General features: G+C 44.0%; 1 protein-coding gene across 1 annotated transcript in view; it reads right to left on the bottom strand.

Annotated features, from left to right (window-relative positions):
* Positions 1-23,344, bottom strand: part of LOXHD1 (lipoxygenase homology domains 1) — a 148,584-nt gene that overhangs the window by 85,399 nt on the left and 39,841 nt on the right. The window contains exons 6-15 of the mRNA XM_015652111.3: positions 21,976-22,074; positions 20,123-20,271; positions 17,061-17,184; positions 15,036-15,286; positions 13,140-13,275; positions 9,633-9,793; positions 9,229-9,315; positions 6,554-6,689; positions 4,560-4,714; positions 980-1,140 (exon numbers count right to left, since the gene is read on the bottom strand). Of these exons, the coding sequence (XP_015507597.2) occupies positions 980-1,140; positions 4,560-4,714; positions 6,554-6,689; positions 9,229-9,315; positions 9,633-9,793; positions 13,140-13,275; positions 15,036-15,286; positions 17,061-17,184; positions 20,123-20,271; positions 21,976-22,074 (1,459 nt within the window). The remainder of the gene's footprint in view (positions 1-979; positions 1,141-4,559; positions 4,715-6,553; positions 6,690-9,228; positions 9,316-9,632; positions 9,794-13,139; positions 13,276-15,035; positions 15,287-17,060; positions 17,185-20,122; positions 20,272-21,975; positions 22,075-23,344) is intronic.

Below are 23,344 nucleotides of genomic sequence, written 5' to 3'. Positions count from 1 at the left end.
TGTATTTGGCTCCCCTCATTATAGCGGAGTTCTTTCAAGGGACAAATAACCAGCTCAGAGGCTTTACCTTTGTCTTCAATCTTAAAAAATTGTGTTTGAGTTTTACAATCCCACTTGTCCCTGGGAGATGATTTTTTAGAACATCATGGTGTTGTTAGATGGAGCTCACCATATGTCCATCCTACATGGTGGGACATCCTGAGCGGATAAGCGGGAATACACTGGAGTTAATCTTTAATGTTTTCACCCAGCTCTCCCCAATTTGTGCTGCAGTGCTGAGGCAGACCCCAGTTAGTGCCAGGACACATCATGCATCTTGCTCCCCACAGGCAGCCTCAATACAGCATTTTTTTTTTTCTGGCCACTTGATTGTCTAGGGAAGAGAAGAGTAGGCTAATAACCCACCCACAGGGGTAAGCCACAGCCCTCTGCCCTGCCACTGTCTCTGTCTGCATGATATGCATTTCCCCTCATGCAAGGAGCTCTCGAGATGGCAGCACAATAATTTTGCATGCTCCCAACACAAAAATAGCATCCCATTTCTGCCAGAAAGATGGGATGAGCATGTGAGGGACTGGAACCTCGTTACATGCAGTAACACCAGCGGGTTGCAGAGTGTGTTTCTGCAGCAGGCAATTGCACTGGGTGTGGTACTGGAAGGTTGCATTTTGTCTTTTGGAAATTCTCTGCATTACTGAGCTAATTGCTGAGAAGTTCACAATCCAGATTGCTGGTCATTTGGTAAGGGGAGTTAACTGTATCTTAAACCGCCCAAAACACACTCTTTGCTTTCAGGCTTAGAAGAAAAAAAAAGAAAAAAAAAAAAGAACAAAAAAAAACCCAAAAAAACCCACAAATGAATAAATAAAAAGGATTAAGCTGTGCTCAGAAAATTCCAGTCATGGACCAACTACTAGGCTCTTCAAAGTCTGGCAAATGCAGAGACAGAGACTTAATTTGCAAGCATTGTTTCCTGTACCTGTAGCAGGGGAATTCCACAGCCTCACTTTCTGGCTGTCCTTCTTCCCTCACTATCACTTTGGCAAGGTACCAGCCACTGCTTCCTCCTTTGCCATCATGCCCTATCCTCACCCTCCTCACCTGCTTCAGCGTTACTGCTTCAATGAAGAATTCATCAGCCTTTGAGGAGGAGAATAAAAAAGGTAAGGCAATATTTCTCCTTAAAAGCAAACAAGCAACTCAAATTTATTATTGCAATCAAACCAACATCATCAGCGTGCTGCAAGATAATTCTTCACAAGATGAAGGAGAAAGTATGAATTTACCAAAGAATAAAAAGCCTGAATATTTGTGATAGATATGCAAGGTTAGATTTGTAAGCACATGATCCGCCAGCATTTTAAATCTGCCATGTCATTGCACGCCCTCCACAACTGTAAAAAAGAGAAATAATTTGATTATTAAGAAATTCATACAGAGAGGCAGGAAATCCACATTCAAACCCCTGCTCAGATATAAGCTTTCTGAGGAGTCAGAAGCAGGTCACTTCAGACCAAATCTTTGGAGGTGTCTGGAGGTACAGTTCAAAGTCGTTACGCTGTGCTAAAGTCAGACAGCACAATTGAACCCCATTTAATTTCCTGCCATGCCAGTATGGGCAGGGCTGCACAGGGGTATGTCCAGCTGCTCCATGAGTTGTGTTTGGAGGGTGGTGTGAACTAAACCCAGCAGATAACCACTCTCAATACCTCACAAGAGACATAATGTCTTTTGTTTTGTTTCGTTTTGTTTGTTGTTAGTTGGGTTTATTTAGTTTTGTTTGTTGATGGTTGGGTTTTTTTTGCCTTTTTTGGTTTTTCTTTTGTTTTGTTTTGTTTTTATTTTTTTGTTTTTGTTTTTTGGGGGATTTTTGGGTGGATTTTTTCTTTGTTTGTTTTTTTTTTTTGTTTTTGTTTTTTTTTTGTTTCCCTGGAAATAGGCTCAAATAACCAAGCTACAAATCACCCCAAGAGATGGTCCCTCAAGATCAGAGCTCTGTTACCCAAAAGCTGACTGTCACCAGCAGTCCCTGATGAATGAGGGAAGAGAAATGCATTAAGAGAGTGAGTTACTCCTCTGGGAACCAGGCCAGGCAAAAGTATCTGTGTCCCATGTACAGATGCACAGACATGGCACAGGCATGGTAAATATTGGGTGTAAACACACAGCACATCTGCAGTGTACAGCCCAACAAGGAGACATGACTGCTGTGGATGCCTTGCTTAGGTCAGAAGAAAGATAACCACTAATAACCACTATCTTTGGGCTGTTCTTCATTTCCCAAAAGCACTCATGGTTGTAGCACACATCACCTAGCTCCCAGGAAACATGGTGGCAAAGCATTATTTAACCAAATACTGAAATTTATTAAAATTATAACAATTTGGTCAACATTCAGGTCTCCAAACTGACCTTCAGAATGAAGACAGCTAAGCATTTTGCCACTGATTAAAGTGTTAATGATGGGCTTACATATGTCAATGCTACCTACACACTCAAAACTGCTGAATTAGGGATTTAAGGCATCAAAACCTCACTGACTCAGTCCAAGTCAATGTAATTTAATTCATTAGTCCTGATGCTCACCTTACTTATTAATGGCTGATATAAATTAATGAGTAAGTAACTAACTGGAACCACAACAGGGCAAACACCTAATTTAGAGGCATCTTTAAATCTTACTTTCTGCACAGGCTGTTAGTTTGCATCTGCAGGCTAACTTTTAAAGTTAAATTGGTAATCAAGGTACTATTGGTTTAAGTGGCTGTAGATTAGAGACCGTACTGACTTAGCAACATTTCTTTTTAACAGGGTATCTGAGTTAATCAGTGTAGATATACTCATTCAGCCTCTTGAATATATGAGCTTTAAGTCTGTCAGGATCAATTCTTAAACAGCTTCCCATTCATTCACCAGCTTTCAGCTCCTCGTGCCAGGAGAGCAGTTTTCCACTAATAGACTCCAGTTTGGTTTATGTCATATGCAAATAATCACATCATTTGATTGGCAAAATTATTTTTCCCTTTTTATCCTCCTTCATGCAAGTTAGCCTACAACTTATTTTTGTGAATAAATATCATAGAATCATCACAGAACTGTGTGGGTAAGAAGGGACCTTAAAGGGACCCGACATGGGCAGGGATACCTTTCCCTAGACCAAGTGGATCCAAGCCTCATCCAACCTGGACTTGGACAAGGATGGATCCCATAAAATAGCCATTATTTGTGTTTAAAATATTTGTATTCTCTGCAAACCAAGCATCTTTCTTTGCAACTGCACTGGGACAGTCTTCAGCACCAAAACATGACTCATTTTGCTGCCATTTTGACACAGGCTTCATCAAATGACAAAATGCCATCCTTTACATCTTGGATCTACCTTTTAACTAAAATATCTATAATGTCAATGCATAGGCAAAAAAAGATGTTTGCAAAGTCCATTTATGCAAAGCTATATATAATTTAGAAGCAGAATGGACTCTCACAGTGTATAATTGCCATGTTTCCACAGACAGATCTTGGAAGCACAAGAAACTGTGCTTTGACAGAAGTTCTTTTAAAGTCTAGAAGAGCTCAGTGATTTCAGTGAAGAATTGGAAATTCTGGACACTCAAAGGCAAATTCAAAGTGCTAATGCATATTTCAGAAGCCTAAATTCAATGGTCTATTTTGAAAACGTGACCTCCTTTTATCTTCATTTTTTTTCCACTCTGAACCTTCAATCAAATAATGACATGAGAGATGAGAGAACTCTGCAGAGTTCTGTGATCAGATTCTCAAAATCGCCTTCTGGAGATATTGATTACAATTTACCAGTCTAAGTTGGACCCTAGAGATGCAAAATTGGATACATATTAAGTAGCATGACCCTATAGATCAGATCTGCAAAATATTTGCTTGCTGACACTGCCAGTGCTGCAAGGGCTTTAACTACTCTTCAACTTCATTATCTCCAGCTTTACAGGGAATAAGCTCTGTCTTCATTTCAGTCCATTTCCACCCCCCTGCATTCTGGACTTGGACAGACAAAAATATATTGAAAATCAGCTTGAAAATAAGACATAAAATTGAGTGCAGCATGGTTGAAGGGAGACAAGTATCTGTAAAGGAAACATGTTAGGCTTTGGGTTCTGACTTTCACATTAAATAAGATGCTTTTTTCTTCCTTTGCCCCAGGGAGCCAAATTTTTGCTATATTAGATGGAAGGAAAAAGGCTTTCTTTTATTCCTGGAAGATTTCCTGGAAGCCTTCCCCAATCTGAAGATGCAATTTCAGCAGTCAGAACTTAGATGGGGAGCAAACCAAGAGACTCTTTCATGAGCAAACATCAAGCAAGGGCACACTGTCCCCGACCCAGGCCTCCCTCCAGCTGCAACCTGTTACGATGCTCTGTCGACAAGATTTATTTCTCCCCACTTCCCCAGCCCGAGCTGGCAAGGAAATCAGCTGAGTTTACAAACACACATTAAAAAAAAAAAAGGTAAAAAAATTAATAAAAATTATAAAACCATCACACTCTTTAAAAACCTTGTGTAGAGGTGCTGCTGCGTGAACTTACGTTGCCTTTCTCAAATTTATTGACGGTGTTGATGCAGTTGTAGAGGACGCGCTCGCCCGTGTCCCCCTGGTCGCCGATGAGGCAGACGAAGACGTTGGCGTCCGTGCCACTCCCGCTCACCGTGCCCGTGCACACCGTCACGCGGTACTTGATCACTGGGGAGACACAAATTAGCAAAACAACCCCAGCAGCAGCGCCATTAATCGCCGCTTCAATTTACTGCGCCTTTTTGACAGGCTTGTAATTAACTTTGGGTGCTGGTACTCCCAGCTGGCACTTCTGCTGATGTATTGGCTTGTACACTTCCGTGTTACTGCTAGGAAAAGGGAAGGGAAAAAAAAAAGCTAAAATAGAAAGACCTGAAGCATTGAGAGAACCCATAAAAGTCCTCCAAAGAAGGACATAAAAAGCATGGGCCTTTCAAGGAAAACCTCATGAAGTGGAGCGCCTATGTCCTGCTACCTCCCCTTCTGCCTTCCCAAGATAGCCCTTGTGGTGGGGAACCCTGCATTGTGCGTGGAGAAAACATTTTCAGCATCCAGGGCCATGGCAGGTAGATAAGAAAAGTTAGAAAGGCACAAGAGAGACCTGAGGAATGGGCTCTTCATGTTGGATTTACGGGACAAGACAGGCCCAGCTGGCCCTATCCCCTTGGGACAGTTATAATCATAGAATCATAAAATCATTACATCAGAAAGGTTGGAAATGGCCCTCCAAGATCCTCCCTCCAAGAGTCCAAACTTTATGCAGCAGGTTGGATTATCTTGCCTGCTTTTCACCTTTAAGGTTGTCACGCATTTTTTCTGGATGGATTTTGATCTGCCACATTCCTCCCCTGACCATGGCTTCCTCTCTGCCCTCCCTTCCCAATGGATGAAGGATTTATAGGAAAAATTATCACAAAGAGCCAGGCCACAGGCCAGCTTTTGAGAGAGATCCCCTTTTCTCCAGCTTGGTGGGGGGAACAAGAAGCACTGCTCCCACCCTCCTTCCAAAATCCACCTTCAAGCCAGACACAGAGGTGCTGCATCTCACCTCTGCTCAGCACAAATTCTCCACACAGGAAAGTGCCTGAGCGAGGATTCAAGCTGTCCTCTCCACAGCTGATTAAAAATACATTTCAAAACCAGGTTTATTTACATTTTAATAACATCTGCAATTACAATTACTCTTCCTCTTCTGAGAAACTGCTCCACTGCATGCAGATCACCAACGTCAGAACCAGAAATTTCAGGAAACGGGGGACTCAAGGTCTACAGAGTGTGGGTGCTTTGGTGGAAAGATGAAAAATCCCACTGGCTACCTCGAGATGTTCTGCTCTCCAAAAATTTCCCTCTAAGTAGAATTAATTCTTGTTACACAAGGTCAAGGCAGAAGTGGCTGCTCCAGGAAGCCAGGGCAAAGTTCTTCAGCTTTTCTTAATTAAATCTCAAGTTCAATTAAAAGAATAAATAGTTTGGATTGCTCATACATACTGAAAGATGCATATGCACACACCACTGTGCTGTGCAACTTACTATATATTTATACATACAGCTGCATAAATTTGAATATAACTAAATAAAGCTTTAAAGCCCAAAATATGATTGTCAAAATTTAGATTGCATTTCAACTAAGCTTGCTTTCCATGAATATTCCTCAAACCTTGTGTTTCACATTTTAAGGGAGAGCGGAAAAAAATTACAAAATTTAAAAAAAAAAAATTAAATAAACAACAAAACCCAAGCCCTGGAAACTATTGTGCTGTGGCCAGATCTCTCCCACTTCCCACCATAGAGAAATCTGCTCCAGAAAAAAAAAAATAATTAATAAAAGGCTGGGATTTCTCAGGCTTCATGCAGCTAATGATGCACACAGAAAATACTGCAGAGAGAAAGTGCCAGAAAGAGAAGTTAATTGAATTGCATCAGTCTGCCTGTGCATCTCTCACACAAAGAGGGTTTCTTTCTATTCAGGTCCTAAGCAAGCCCCTGCACAGAGCCTGTGGCTCTCACCTGGCATGACTTCAGTCACCAGAGATCCCTCGGCGGGGAGTTCCCGCACGATCTCATTGTCCTCTTCATTTATATCTAGCCAGCGGCCGCAGTTGAATGAGTATTTTTCTTTTGTCAGCGTTTTCAGCAGAGTTACCTTCATTAAACCAAAACACCGCATGAGTTCAGAGGCTTAAAGGCAAAAAAGCAGCAAGATCCTGACAGGTTTTTTGCCAAGGAGGCAAGAGTAGGTAGCAGCAGAGAAATAAAACACATTAATAATGAGACCGTCCAGCTTGTGCACTGTAGTGATGCATGGAGCAGCCTGCCACAGCTGATGGCTGCTCATGCTTCCTTTCTCCAATCACTCCATGGCATTGAGGAACTTTTGAGGGATTCTGTGGCTCTGCAAAAGGCTCACCATGTGTACTCTACAGCCCCAAAGAGCATATCAGGGATGGGGCCAGTTCTTGCTGATGAGAATCAAGGCACTGAGAAAGAAAAATAAATAAAATGGCAGGAACCATGAAAAAAGATCTGCAGTAGCTCCCAAAGGAGTAATGAGCAAATAAGGTGGTGCTCTGCAGTTGTCTGTTGAAGTGTGTAAATTGAGGGTATGATGGTGGACTGTCAAAATCACAGGTGACAATAGAGAAAGCAGAGAGGGATCAGCTGTTCCCTCTTCTGCCTCAAGAAATACAGAGCATCAAATGATGCCTGTGTAAGACAGTTCTAAACAAAACAAAACAAAAAAAGACACAATCAGCCTGTGAAGTCCTTGCCAAAAGCTATTAAGGTTGCTGAAAATTTAAATGTTCGGGGGGAGGCTGGAAACTTTGAACTAATAACTGGAAAAATAAACCTGCTAAATGCTTTCTGTTTGGTAGATCAGTTTAGGAAATAAGTGTCCAACTGGAAATAGTAAAAAACTGAAAGAATGTGAGAAGGAAGCACCATAAATGCTTTTTTTCTTACATTTCTAAAACCATGGCCTTATGTGACAAGAGAGAGGATGCTGGGCTCGTGGGACTTCTGGCCTGACCAGTGTGGCTGTTCTAGGTTCTTGTGACAGAAAATGGAAGCCTGACCCAACGTGAAGCAAACCAGAATGTGGGAGGACTAGAACAAAGCATCACTCAGGTTTCATCTAATTTCTTAGGTGCTACAGGTGCTGGGATTCACGTGCCATGAGCCTGATGCATCCAGAAAACATCAGACTGGGGGTATATAGACAGACTGATTTTCGTCAAGTCATGGAATCATAGAATCATTTAGGTTGAAAAAGGCCTAAAATGCATCCAACCACAAGAACATCAATTAATTTCATGCATCTTAACCAGGTTTATTAGACAGTTTGGCCAAAAGGGAATCCTAGACACACTCTAAGTTACCTCTTGTCCTTCCTGAACATAAGTTTTCAGCAGGAAAATTAAATAGGGAAATATACAGCTGTGGAAGATACAAACATTCTTGGTGATCATCTGTGAAGAAACTATAGGGATGATTGCAGTGGCCCAAAGTCTGACCTGCAATTTCTTTGAAACAAAGAAAGAAAAGGGTTGTCTGTCCCAGCCAGACACTTTTGTGTCTGTCACCATGTGGTGACAACAGCAGCACTTGATGCCCTCCTGCCCCTGGAGATGGGTGTTGGCAGTGGATGGTTCCACAGCTCCATGACAATGCAGGAGAGCAAGATGTGTCAAAGCACCTTAAAGGAGCAAAAGAAAAAGCTCCAAGTGGCAAACTGTGGCTTATCAACACACTTATTTACAGATGCAGAGCAAAGCATGTGTTTTGTTTAGCACAGAGAATGTCATCCAAGCTGTTCAGGAGGAGCAGGGGTGAAGATCAGATCAGGACTTGCTGTCCAGACAGTCCAGGTGAAGGGTGACAGCACAGTAATCAATTCTGATAGAGCAAAGGATGTGTGAGTGAAGATTGAGCAGATCATCTTTGTCATCTCCCACACAGCACAGGGCTGCTCTCCTCTGCACATCTCCGTGGCCTCCTCCAGCCTGCAGGAGTTCACCCCCCATCACAGGGCTGTCAGCACTTCAGGGCAGGGGAGGCTTCACTGTGCAATCTCTGCTGGAATCAGGTGTTTTGTTACAAGCCATCGAAGGACTTGGTTTGCCTTTCTGTACAATAGTGGTGTCTAAGAATAGAAAGCTTTCTGGAGAGCAAGGAAGAAACTCCTGGTAGCAGTGAGAGAGTGCATCACTTGTCTGATGGGAAAGGTGGGAAAGTGGGATTTTCACCATCAGTCTGGGCTGTTGGGAGCTACCTCTCCCCATTGCTCTCATTTCCCACACACAAAATCTCACAATCATTTGGGTTGGAAAAGCCTTCAAGGATCCTCAAGTCCAGCCCAGGCCACCACTGATTCATGTCCCCAGGTGCCACATTCACCCAGCTTTTAAATCCCTCCAGGGATGGAGACTGCACCACTGCCCTGGGCAGCTGTGCTGGGGCTGCACAAGCCTTTCCCCTAAGGGATTTTCCCTAATATTCAATCTAATCCTTCCCTGGTGAAACCTCAGACCATTTTACCTTGTCCTCTGACAAGGCAGGCACCTCAGAGCACTGCACATCAAGCTCAGCTGCCAGCTGGGGAACACAGTGACCCAGGACTGGCACTGCAGACCTCTGCCACCAGCCTGGCTTTCCAGGTGTACCTTCCCTTGCTGTCCCCTCACCTTATTCAGATGCCAGCCAGCAAAGGGATTTCTTTTCTCGTGCCATATCCGAAGCTTATAAAAGGTGCCGAGATCAGGAAGCTCTATCTGTAAGCGGGTAGAAAAGGTGCAATGTGCATTTTTGTAAGTCAGCAAAGTACACAGACAAAGGGCACCTCTGGACATGTTTCAAGAGGTAAATCATAGAGAACTCAAAACTACCAGCCTTTTCCCTGTTTTGGGAAGACAAGCCATATCCATAGGGAAGTAAATCATTTGCATCACTGTCAAATGGAGCGACTTCACCTCAACTTTAGAAGGATCTAATAGAGTAAAAATCTCATACTGATGACTTTCTGCCTGGGATTGAAGCTAAAGCCCTGAACAAGACCAAGCCATATCTGCCACTTCCACAAGATTCTTACCATGAATTTGTCAGTCTGTCCAGTTTCAAAATTGTCTGAATTGTTGTCTAGCTTCATCTCATCTGACTTCCCTTTGTCTCCATAAATCTGGAAGAAGATGGTGGCATCTGTTCCTGCATTTTTAATGTCACTTGTCCAGATCCACAGAGACCAGGGGTTTTCTAGAAAGAAAGGTTAAAGATACTTGCTTTAAAATGTAATTTTTATAGGGTGACCTGGTGAAAAACGTAACTATCATTGTTTCCCCTGGTAGGTAGAGGGGGTAGGATGAAGACAGACAAAGACCTTTCATCCTTTTCTGCACAAAAAAAAATCAGCTGCTGCATGACATGCAGGAATGAGACTGGAAATATAATTCTGAGATTTCATTTAAAAGAAAATTAGAAAAACATAAACTACCTCTTTTCAGGTGAACCATAATCTCTTGTTATACTCTACTAACAGGGTAATGCAGGGGTGTGACCCAACCCTGTAGTTTCAGTTCATTTGCCAAAATACCTACAACTCAAGCTTCAAAGACCATAAAGTCAGGGAAATATTAATCTTCCCTTCTGTCAGTGAGAAGGAGTCTCCAGTTACTTGTGCACGGTGCAATGCAGCTCCAGGTAGCTCCTAAAACCTTGTCTGATCTGTGTATGGAACAGGGAGAAACAGGCCACAGATGTGTTATCCCCTCATCCTGAGATAAGCAGCCTCCCAAGGCTGGACTAATTATCCCAAAAATGCTTCTTGCAGCACAGGTTGTCTCAAAGCCCACTCAGGTATCCATCCCTAGTGAGGCTGCATCATGTGGGACATGCTCAGAGTAGTGTAAAGATATTTTCCAAAAGATTTTAAATTATTTAAGTGCCTAAATTTGACACAAGTTCAGTTAACACTTTTTTTTTTTTATATATACTACATGACATACCCTAAGATTGTGGCCAATCTGCAAGATTTTTTATCTCAAGTCTTCATCCAACATTTTAACCATAAGCCCACTCCACCTGCAGCAATTTTACATCGGTTTTCATACCAGAATGTTTTTGTGTATATAAGGGTGATATTATTTCCTATAAAGAGCCCATCATCTGCATACTTTATTGACAATAATGTGTGTTTCTGCAGGCCTTGCAGCACCTACGGGATAGGGAACAGCCTTCTTCCCTCACTCAGACATCAGCTGAATTATTAACAAACCTTAATGAGAGAATTGCTAACCCTTTCGGTATGCCTGAGCCCACACTAGCACAGCTTGACCTTCAGAGCCCAGAATGGAATATAAAAATATGATGGCATGCATATAAATTAGATTTTTACTGGTCTACTCAGTGTTTGACTGTATAAAAAAGAGACATGAGCTACTGAAAAAAAAATGAGGGGAAGAGGGATCTCTCAGAAAAAGTTTTGCCCCTGTTTTAATAATACACAAAATGTTCATGACCACTCCTCCCGGAAAAGCACCAGCAAGTTTTAGATGAGCAGAAATGAAACAAATTCTGTGGAAGCCTGTTTTCCCTGGGGAAAGCTGCAAGTGCAATTCAGACACCAAAGTCTGCTCTCATCTGTCTGGTTTGGCCTCCCTGACCTCTTGCTGAGGGAAAAGAGGAGTGAAGCATGCACAGAGGAGGAAATGGGTCCTTGTACCAGGATTAAATGCTGATAGAGGGCTGTCAGGGAGAAACCACACCAGGGGAGATGTGGCTGAGCTAGGGCTGCAGCTGCTGGAGAAGGCCAGGCATTTCCCCAAGTAACCATCATCATCCTCCCAGGGATTGCTGGGCACAGCCCCGGGTTCTCATCCTTTCACATCGAGGTATCCAAGCACTTAGGAAATTCTCAGAGCCAGGGCAAATATTCCCCAGGGCACAAACACCAGGGAGGACAAGACCTGGCACAACAGTTTCCAGGATAACATTCAAGATAAGGAGAGGAGGGAATAAAAAAACCCCACAGAATAAATACAAGCTACATATGGAACTGCAATCTGCTGCGGGAGCAGCTTCTGGATGCTGTGCTGGGAAACGTTTCACCATGGATACCCCAAGTGAGGCTCAAACCAGCTTTGATCTGAAGATCTCTACAGAAAGGGACAGTCCTGTATGCACAGGGAGATAGGGGAGATGACATAATAGGTCTTTTCTAACTCCGAGTCTTACACTTCTATAATCTGGCAGCTAAAGGTCACAGATTTCTCAAGGCTAATGCTCTCTGTCTATCTCCTGCACTGCAGTGGTGAGGGAATTAGCCTGTCAATAACAATCAGAGATGATAATAGGGGGTTAAAGGTTGCAGATGCTTTAGCTAAATGGACCGCGTTGGAGGTGCAGTGTGGTTACAACACTGACTAACATTTAGATAAAGCTTATTCAAATGAACTGCTGTTTAAGCGGGAGCCCACCCGAAGCACTCTCGGATTAAACCGAGCCTATTATCCTAATTAAAATATTCTGTTTACAGGCGGGTGCCGGCGCGGGCCGGGCAGCAGCGATATGTGTTTGGCTTGGTGCAGAAGCAGGCTGGAGTGTGCGGGGATGGATGAGCAGCTCCTCCCAGCAAACGTGTGCCATTGCCTCCCTCTAGAGAAAAGGCTCCGCATCCAGCACGCTCCTGCCTCGGGAAAGCGCTTTTAGCAGCTGGACAGGGCTCAGGCCTGCCATTTCTCTAAGGTCGGGAATAAAAATATCTGAAGTCAGCAGGAAGAGTTTTGTTTTATTTTCCATTCCCCCTCTCAAGGTTTCTCTCCTTATTATGTTTTTGTTTTCATCTAAAGTAAGAAAGCTTTGCTCCTGTAGTGATGAGCAACGTAGCCTGGCTTGTCTGCAAAGATAATGTCTGAGGCAGCCCTAAGCCCAGTGGACCTTAAGGAAATGAGTATAATTCTTCAAAATATTGTAGGAGTTTAATTACACTCCTAAAGCAGTATTTTCAAATCTGCAGCTCATGCCCCAACATCTGAAGGACATGGAGCTGCTGGAGCCAGCCCAGAGGAGGCCACGCAGCTGCTGCCAGGGCTGGAGCCCCTCTGCTCTGGAGCCAGGCTGGGAGAGCTGGGGCTGCTCCCCTGCACAAGAGAAGGCTCCAGGGAGAGCTGAGAGCCCCTGGCAGGGCCTAAAGGGGCTCCAGGAGAGCTGCCCAGGGACTGGGGACAAGGCCTGCAGGGACAGCACCCAGGCAATGGCTTCCCAGTGCCAGAGGGCAGGCCCAGCTGGGATATTGGGAAGGAATTGCTGGCACAGGGTGCCCAGAGCAGCTGGGGCTGCCCCTGGATCCCTGCAGTGTCCAAGGCCAGGCTGGACAGGGCTTGGAGCAGCCTGAGAGAATGGATGTCCCTGCCCATGGCAGGGAGGTTGAAATTAGATGACCTTTAAATGTCATTTCCAAACCATTCTATGATCCAGTGACTGAATCCACTTGAACCTCTCCCTGACCCTGGATATACCCATGTCACTCAGGTGACACTCAGGGGATGTTGTTGGTGGGAGGAGGGCTGATGGTCACAGGAGGCTCCTGGGCACTTGCACTTACTTTTCAGCCTTTTCTGGCGTAGGGACACCATTTCATAGAGTTCCCGCTCTATGAGACCGTCCCCTTCATCTTCATCCAGCCACTTCCCACATGGGAAGGTTTGCTCAATCCCAGTGAACGGGCAGTAAACCACCACCTGGGAAAAGAGATTGGGAAAGGGAGATTGAATATTCTGCTACTGGCAGCCCACAGGACCTTGGCACTGAAAACCTAAACAGAGCAAAGACAGAGCTGGAGATCTTGGTCCTGCTCTCAAAATCAGCTTTTCTGGACCAATATGAACCAGACTGGTTTCAGAAATCCCAGTCTGGAGTACAGCTACGACTCATCTGTTCTGTTATTCCCATTTTTGCGGCAGTACATCACAATGGGTCAGCCAAGAGGTGAACCACCAGGAGGTGAAGGGAAGCAGGCAGGGTGTCTGCAGCAGCCAGCATTGTGTCAACATGCTGCATAGGCCCTGCACCATGCCAGTGCACAGCAGGGCTCTGCAGAAAACAAAGGGTTCAAAAAGCCCTCAAACATCCATCCTAGGATCCATCCTAAGCTGATTTTGCTTGCCAGGTAAACTGAATCTCCTCGTAGCTTCAGGGTAGGCATCTGCCTTCCTCTCCACCCTCACATTTCCTCCCATTTCCTCCTTGTACATGATCTAGTGTTGTCACCAAAATAAACTCTCCAACCAAGTTGCTGGGTTGGAAAGAAAAAATTACTTTATTAACAATGCTGGATGCATGGGAATTTCACCTAAAAGCATGAGCAGCAACCAAAAAGACCACACATGAAACTAATACATATTTGTCACATTTCTATTACATATTCATTGCACTTCCTGAATACATGAATATATGCTTATTATTTCCTTGAAGTTATTTGGATATGAGTAGGGGTCTTTTGGGGATTTTTGGTGGTCATTTGGGAACATCCCATTCCTTCAAATTCCCTCTTCTGGTCCTGGACCTTCCGGTGAATCTTCCTTCCTGGAGAGTATCTCAAACATGTGTCCAGGTTGTGATGCACTTCTCTTTATCATTCTTTGCTCTGGCACTCCATCTCTGTTCTCAAAACGAAGATATCTACCAGTACATATTAATCACTGGCGGAAGCAAACAAGGAAGCGCTAGCTGGCACAAAACTCATTAGTCACAGATGCAGGGAGTTAACACAAGGCCACATTAATCTCTGGCATGTGTACTAAGTACTGGGTGGTACAAAACCAAACATTACCCACGGATATAGGGATAACACACCATGTGCTGAACTTAGAAGAATTTTCCAACATCTTCCTCCACTGCTGCATAGAATTCTTCTCAAAGAAATCTAAGTTGTCGGGTAACAAAATTGCATATTCCTCCACTGCCTCCCCATAGCAGCTGAGGTCAGCCACTTTCTACTGGGCTTTGGGTTTTTTTAAATCATTATTTCTGAGCCCTCAGAGCAGCATCTAGAAACTTCAGGGAAGTCTGAGCATAGATGATAACTTTGAAACGCTCAGCACAATCCAAGGCTGCATTTCTGTCCAGCCCCTTGGGCAAACATCTGAAGGTGCTTTTGGAGCTGAGCAAACAATAATCTCTATCTTTGTGACTGCAGAGGGGCAATCAACCCAATTAGCGAGTGATTGACTTATGCATCTAACACGCCTTTGAGGCAATCAGCTGCTCCCGTGCGTGATGTATAATATTGCCTTGTTAAACCGGGGATATTGCCTTCCAAACAAAAGCAGATTTGTTTTATTTATTTTTAAACCATTCTGGGTTGTCGGGGTCAGGTTGTGAGTGGGGAACAGGTCTGACAGGTGCCTGCAGACAAAACTCCCGGCGGTGTTGGCCCAGTGACCTCAGAGGTCTCTCCCAACCTGAACAATTCAATGAGTTTATGATAATTAAGTCTCACCTTCTCACAAAACCAGCCAGAGCTGACACCACAATTATCATGCCCAATGGTGACTCTACTGAGAGGGCTGAGAAGGGCAGCTATCTCCACGTTGAAGAGATCTGTCCTGGCACGTTCAAATTCACCCCCTTCCAAGAAAATCTTCCCACTGTTCTTTAAGCCTTTGGAGCCGTGGAGAATTACGTGGATCTTGGAGTTGGTGCCGGCTCCTCTGATATCTCCTGTCACTACAGCCACATTGTACACAATGCCTGGAGGAATCAGAAGTTTGATTAGGGAAAAAAGGAGGGAGAAAAAGAGTCTGAGAGTTATGGCTTTGATTGGATTTATGTCGGAGACGCTATTGATTTCCCACTGGTCTATTTTAGCTTCTGACTTACACACAATGCACTGTTTCATTTGTTTTTGTCTCACACATAATTCTGAGAAATACACATCTACCTTCAGACTGCCCAAGAGAAACGGGCATGGGGTGACAAACTCCCTGTTTGGGCCTCCCATGGCCCAATGGAAAAAAAATAGTTTTCTTTTTTATTCACTCTGTGGGGCTGATTAGGTGAGGAAAGGCAAGAAAATCGAATTGGCAAGTAAGTAATTTGATTTTGAGAAATATCAAACAGCAGATATGTCAGAGAATGCTGAAAGGATGGAGAAGTGTTGCATTAAACAGTGATGGCAAAATCTGCAATACCACAAAACTCTGAAAACTTTGGGTTTACTTGTTTTTTAGCCTATAATGCTAAAGCAATCAGGACCTCCACAGTCACTGTGAGAACCCACAGATCTCAGCAAAACAAGGTTTGGGAGAGGCATCAGCCCAGCTGGAAGAAAGAAAAGTATTTCTTAGAAGAAACCTATTTACATAAAAGTGTCACTGGGGGGTTTTTTCTATCTCCAGCTCTTGGTCTAAGAATGAAAACACTTCTTCCCACAAGTCTTACATCACAGAAAAGCAAATCTTAGATATGTCTCATGTCATCAAATACGCACTTAAACACTATAGCAGCATGTAGAAAATACCTGAGACCTAAGCTACATTTTTTGATTAAATCAGACAAAATTTTCTATAGGGACTTGGGATGAAGCAAAAACTTCAGAACTCACTCTCTTACAAATAATCCTCCCTTTGAAATTTGCATTAAAAATTGTACTCAAGCATGCTTTACTGTTGATATATCTTCAACAAAACTCCAGAGAGCAGAAAAATAAAATACACAGTCATGAATGGTAAAAGATAAAGGAAGCTTTTTGGGATTGAATTACATTTCTTTCAGTTTTCTTCCCTTGATTTTTCCTAACAAGCATCCTGCAGTGAGGGATCTGCACCCAGACCACTTTCCCTCATGCACATTCAGGGGGGAATACGAGGACTGCAGATGTTGAAGACCATACAAGGAAGTAAAGAACTGCTGTTACATGCATCATCAGAGTGTTTGCCTTCATGTTATTAAATAAATACAGGCAGAACATCCAAATAATTGTCCATATTATCCAAATGGTCTTTTGCCTTGTGACAAGTTCTTTTATGGACTTTACATCCAGGTTTCTTTTAACAGAGACATAAACTATGGTTGTCTTTGCTTTAGCCATGTTGGATAATAAAAAAGACTGGTTTAGGGCTCAGCACTGTGTTTCTTGTTTTGTAAAAGGTTGTTTAGTTCCCCAGACAAGAAACTGAAGTACAATATGCACTGCTTTGTGCTTTCGGAAATAACAAACACTTTGTTTGAGTGCTGGTGAGAAATTTGCTGAAGGTACAAGCTGTATCTTTCATTCCCTGCCCATCAGCCTCTTATCCAGGGCCACCAGGTGATAAACCAGCATGTAGGTCCTGCACAGCTTCACAGGTGAGACACAAAGGTGGGAAATGTGTTGGCAGCCCAGGAACCCGCACACAAAACACTATCACCAGCAGATGCCTCACTGCAGGTCTCCCTGAGCATAAAGCATTAAATTTTCTATAGAAAACACGGCTAATAGACTTAATTTCCCATTTCCCACCACGGATCCGGCTCATGATTTCACCTGTGGCTTCAGTGCCCCCAACAAGAATGTCCCTCTGTATTTTCCCGTCATCTTCGTCTAAAGCGAACCAGCGTCCAACTGGAAACTGGTACACACATTTATTGCCAATGTCCTCAATGATCACCTAAGAGAAAAGAGACACCACGTTGAAAAACAGCACAGGAAAAGCAAAGGTTTTACACAACGGGGTGGCAGAAGAGCAGAAGCTTAATGTACACACTCTCACTCGGTTTTTAACATATTCAATACTCAAGCAGATCCCGCTCCACTCTCTAATTAGTACTGATAGAATTTCAGACAATCAGTGAGCAAAACCCCAGGTTTTTCTTTTCATTCTTTTTTATCCAGTGAACCCACTCTGCATCTCTTGTGGTGTACGAGACCAGATGTCTCTGCTATCAAGACCAGCTGGCTGGCCTGTCTTCCTTCTCTCCAGAGCCTGTTTGATGGCTACTCTTCTCCATCAGCTGAACTACAGCTCTTTGTTCTGCTTTGGGAACAGGCTGCACTCTCCCTCTCTCTGCTTCAGAGCCTTGTTTTAAAATAATGCCTAGGAATTTCAGGGCAAATCCAGACCATCAGATGAGCTTGTGTGACACAGTAATATCACTAGATCACAGTTAGTTACTCCAGGGTGGAACCACTGCAAAGGCAGCCATTAAAACCCTGTGGCAGGAAACAGTCTCTAATTTTGAAGGATTTGGGTCTTGGACCACAGTGAGGTGGAGCTGTGCAAATGTCATGAGGTTTAACAAAGCCAAATGCAAGGTCCTGCACCTGGGTTGGGGCAATCCAAAGACAAGCTGGACAGAGAATTGACAGAGCAGCCCTGGGAGAAGGACCTGGGGGTGCTGGGGGGGAGAGCTGGACCTGCCCCAGCCCTGAGCCCCCTGCCCTGGGCTGATCCCCCAGTGTGGGCAGCAGGGGAGGGGGGATTGTGCCCCTGTGCCCCTGTGCTGAGGTGAGACCCCACCTGCAGAGCTGCCCCAGCCCTGGGCAACACCAGCACAAGGACGTGGAGCTGCTGTAGCCAGCCCAGAGGAGGCCACGCAGCTGCTGCCAGGGCTGGAGCCCCTCTGCTCTGGAGCCAGGCTGGGAGAGCTGGGGCTGCTCCCCTGCACAAGAGAAGGCTCCAGGGAGAGCTGAGAGCCCCTGGCAGGGCCTAAAGGGGCTCCAGGAGAGCTGCCCAGGGACTGGGGACAAGGCCTGCAGGGACAGCACCCAGGCAATGGCTTCCCAGTGCCAGAGGGCAGGCCCAGCTGGGATATTGGGAAGGAATTGCTGGCTGGGAGGGTGGGCAGGCCCTGGCACAGGGTGCCCAGAGCAGCTGGGGCTGCCCCTGGATCCCTGCAGTGTCCAAGGCCAGGCTGGACAGGGCTTGCAGCAGCCTGGGATGGTGGATATCCCTGCCCATGGCAGGGGGTGGGAGTGTCTTTAGGGTCCCTGTCAAACCAGACTGTTTTAGAATTCTGTGATATTTTGCTGAAACAAGCTGGGGAACAATAGTCCCCTTTAATATTAGACTAATTTTTTGCATCTTCTGCTGAGGTGTTTCTTACCAGTGTCTTCTGCTGGATTCCTGAATGCTGCCATAGAGTTACTATAGTATTTTAAACCAGCAGAGAAGAATACTGAAGGATTTCGGTCAGAAGAGAAGAAATCAAAATCTCTACTCCTCTGTGTGGGTTATGTCTCCGAGGGGAGAAAAAAAAAATCACAATTGTGGATAGAGAGCCCTTGACACTTTTCTCAACAATGAGGGAGAATCTTAAACCTGTCCTTTCTGATAAATTTGTGAAACCATTCTTTGGGAAACAGAGCTTCCCCTCCTGTCATTCATCCCACACCGTGCTGTTGCCTGTAGCACTCCTGAGTCCTGCTGTACCTCCACAGACACAGACAGCAGTGTCTGCCAGGGCTGGGATTGTCAGCATGAGAGAGCTGGAGTGCTAGAGACTAAAATAGACAAGTTCAGGAGAAATATCAACACTCCAATGCCTCTCTACCAGCTGATCCACTTCGGGCTCCTTTTAGTGGGTTTATCCTTACATTTAGAGGTGGAAAATCATCTCTGAGTGTAAGCTGCTCTGAAAACACAAGAAACATGAGAAGAGGTTCTTCCTGGAGTGACAACACTAGAGTATTTAACCAAATTACAGAAAAACCTCTAAAACCAGTGGACACTGAGCTTTTTCAGCTCAGATGTCCAATCTTCCATCTGAATTTACAAGGCCAAAGTTATATTTTACTTAATTGTAAATGTCCTGGAGCCTTATGGCAGAATATAGGGTTGGTGTGTTGGCTGCAAGTAGTCACCACACCAGATTTTTGGACTTGAGCAACATCACCAATCTCACCAAAAATTGAATCATTACACCTGTGATGTGAGAACGAGGTTCTGTGGTTTTTACCTCCCCCTATTTATTACATTGAGCACAACTACACTGTTTTTCATTTCCATATTTTTCATGGAGAGCCAATACTGTAATTTTTCCTGCGTTGTGTGGTGGTGGAGAAACATGTGTTAATATTTGCCTTTGTATTACATTGAACTATCCTGTTATTAAGGATTTACAAATATGGGGTCAGGTCTTCTGTGGATTCAAGTCAGCTGTGTTGAACTACATCAGCAGAGGAAAAATGAGACCAGAGGGAAGAGTCATAGATTTCCCCTTTTAAAATATTCCTTCAACCATTACACTAAAAGCTGTAACACCTTCCTACTCCATAGCAGGAGATTAAAATGAGCAGGAAAGTGGAAGAAAAGGGTCTTTGTGGCGAGCATATATCTTTCGCTGAGCCAATGATAAATCACTTAAATTTGGGCAAGCTACAAGTCTGCAAATTTTCATTGTGAACAGATCCAACAGATAACTCTTGGATTCTGGTGTTTTTATGGTCATGGTAATGAGTTAAGTCAAGAGAATGAAATGATTTGTGTCCTTCTCGGTAACCTGTGTCACCAGCAATTATCCTTACATCTCTTGGTACCAGGCCACTGAGAGGGTGAGATATTTTGAGCCCTTGAGATGCTTATGTTGAATGTCTCAGGAGTAACTAACCTTTGCAAGGAACCAGCCAGCAGAGCCACCCTTGTTATTATGCCCAATATTAATTTTTCTTAACTTTCCCAGATTTGGAGCATCGAGAGTGAACTTGTCTTCTGCTCCTTTTTCAAAGTTGTCTTTGTCATTGTCCAGTTTCCTTACACCTGAATGGGAAAAAGAAAAAGTAAAACAAACAAGCAACAAAAAAACCAAACCTCAAAAAAACCCAACAAACAACAACAACAACAAAACCCCAAAAACCCCATAACAACAACAAACCAACCAAACAAAAACAAAAAGCAAAACAAAAAACCAAACAAATAAGTAATAAATATTAACTCCAAGAAGTAAAGGGTTACTGGCACATGCATGTTTGTAAATGAAGGAATATTTAGGAATGTCACAACTGACTGAATCAAATATTCCCTAGATATCAGTTCTCTGCACCCAGGATTCAATGCAAAGGCAGAGGACTTTATATTCTCATAAAAAAGGTGCCTTTTCTCAAGCACACAAAAGACCAGGATTTCCATTCTAATGTCACAGTTACTTACAGCTCTCAGAGCTTTCAGAAATATATATCCAGATGGCTCTTAATTTTTTTTTTTTCATATCACCACATTTCCCTTTTATTTTTACTGTCTTTGAAAATCTCCAAACTGTTCAAGAAAGGCTTTGGTCACAAGCTGCAGATTCTGACATTTCAGGAAACAGAATTCTTTGCTGTGTCCGAGAGGAAGGATTAATTTTCAAATTAGGACCCAGCCAGGGCTGTTGGCTTTTTCTTGATCTCACAGGGGTTTTCCTTTATGAAAGGTATAAGAGATGTGCCCTGGGTTTTAGCCTGTGTGTGTGATGCTGTGAGAGGGATGAAACCCACCCAAGGCACCAGTGCAGAGAAAGAGGTCAGTGGGCAACTCACCCCTCTTACCTCAGAGGGGATGAATTATTTATTCTCCAGGGGTTGTATTTGTCTGTGTGGATATGACAGAGTGCCTGGACACCCTGCTAAGACTTAGACTCCCACTTTGGGATGTCTTCAGTGAGATCAGATGGATCCCCCTGTAAAACTCAGGAGGATTAATCAAGGATGAGCCCCATCCTCCAGGTTTTATAATCTGTTCAAGGACTTTAGACAGACATCGTATCATTATTTCTTGTATTTGTCAGGATAGGTGCAGTGTAAAAGCAAGATAATATTTGCTCCCTGGTTACAGGAGTCTCCAGAAATCTCCACCCACTTCTCTCCATGGCCCAGAGATCTTGGTTTGGGCACATCTTTTAATATTATTCAATTATTTTTTTTTAATTTGAGTTCCCAGACCACTGTTGCAGCAAAACCTACGTTTAAAAATAATTACAATATTTCTAAAAAAAAAAAGCCTATTCAAACCCAACTAATCTAAACCTCGCTGAAATTATTTTTATAAGTGCCCAAGCAGGCTTTGCCACCACCTTTGCCACGGAGAAGGGATGTCATTATCCATCCAGGTACCCAGAAAATGTGACACACAGCTCTCACTGCATTCCCTGTAAATACACATTGGTGTTGGACCCTTCAGTGGGTTGCACTTGCTCCGCTGCTTTCTGCTGGTGGTTTATGCTGCATTTTCCCAGAGCCTGCTTTTTTTAATGGCAGGTAACTTGAGTCATGCCCACACCCAGCCACAACTGCTGCATTGCAGATGCACCTTTCAGGGGCTGTGGATGTGAGGGCCCCCAGAGTTAACGCCACCATTTATTGTGCCTTTCACTCAGCCAAATTGTTCTGTATTTGCCAGATTGTCTGTGTGTGTGTGTGTGTTGTTCAGATCACAGGCCTGCAGAGCAGGAGGAAATATTTTAGGAAATGATTTGCATTTGAATACCTGTGTCTCCTTTCTCACCGAAGATATTAATGAAGACATCCGCATCTGTTCCACTGCCGCTGACTTCACCAGTAAAAACCCGGACAACGTATTTGTTGACTGCAATAGGGGAGGCAGAAATCCCAGCACATTAATAACTTGGTGATGTTTTGTTTTATGTTTGATGCAAAACACAATAGAGACCAATTCAGGCTGTGCTGATGCTATCTTGAAAGCATGATCTGAGCTGTGGCTCTTGGTACAATGACCCCCTTCTCCACAAGAGGAATAAAATCCATAGGCAGGATTCTGACACTGCGTATTCACTGCCCAGGGCAGGAGGACAGATCACTTGGTTCCTGGCCTTGACACTGAAGAGTGAAATAGAAGAGAAAGCGAAAATTTTGATGTGGATACAAAGGCATTAAATGAACTTGGACCTATGGACCAGCTTTGCTTTTTCCAAACATCGATGAGTTATGGAACCTGCCCAAGCTCAGGCCTGACCCCAGTTCTGTCCTAGAGCTCTTTTGGAAGTTTAGTTTATACTAAGCAAGTATTTTGAGGAAATAATATCATGGAGACAGAACAAAGAATAATGGGTTTAAACTGAAAAAGGAGGAATTTAGACTACGTATGTATAGAACATATTCTTTACTGGGGGGTGGTGAGGGACACAGGTTGCTCAGAGTTGTCAGTGCCCCCCTGGGCATGTCCAAGGCTGTGTTGGATGGAGCTTTGAGCAACCTGGTCCAGTGGAAAATGTCCCTGCCTATGGCAGGGAGTGGAAATGGATGGACACAAAACATTCTCTGATTCTCTGAAACGTCAGTCACACTACATGGAACAAAAATGTGAAGGTGGCCACCCTTTTCTGAAAATAAAAAAATAAAAAAATGAAGAAGAAAAAGGAGAGGACAGGAGACTCGAGGAGAGGAGAGGAGACTCAAGAAGAGGAGACTCGAGGAGAGGAGACTCAAGGAGACTCAAGGAGACTCAAGGAGACTCAAGGAGACTCAAGGAGACTCAAGGAGACTCAAGGAGACTCAAGGAGACTCAAGGAGAGGAGACTCAAGGAGACTCAAGGAGACTCAAGGAGACTCAAGGAGAGGAGACTCAAGGAGACTCAAGGAGAGGAGACTCAAGGAGACTCAAGGAGAGGAGACTCAAGGAGAGGAGAGGAGAGGAGACTCGAGGAGAGGAGACTCGAGGAGAGGAGACTCGAGGAGAGGAGACTCGAGGAGAGGAGACTCAAGGAGACTCAAGGAGACTCAAGGAGAGGAGACTCAAGGAGACTCAAGGAGACTCAAGGAGAGGAGACTCAAGGAGACTCAAGGAGACTCAAGGAGACTCAAGGAGAGGAGAGGAGAGGAGAGGAGAGGAGAGGAGA

The sequence above is a fragment of the Parus major genome, chromosome Z (genome assembly GCF_001522545.3).
Source record: "Parus major isolate Abel chromosome Z, Parus_major1.1, whole genome shotgun sequence".
In the NCBI taxonomy this organism is placed as follows: Eukaryota; Metazoa; Chordata; class Aves; order Passeriformes; family Paridae; genus Parus; species Parus major.
This window is presented reverse-complemented; position numbering and strand designations above follow the sequence as displayed.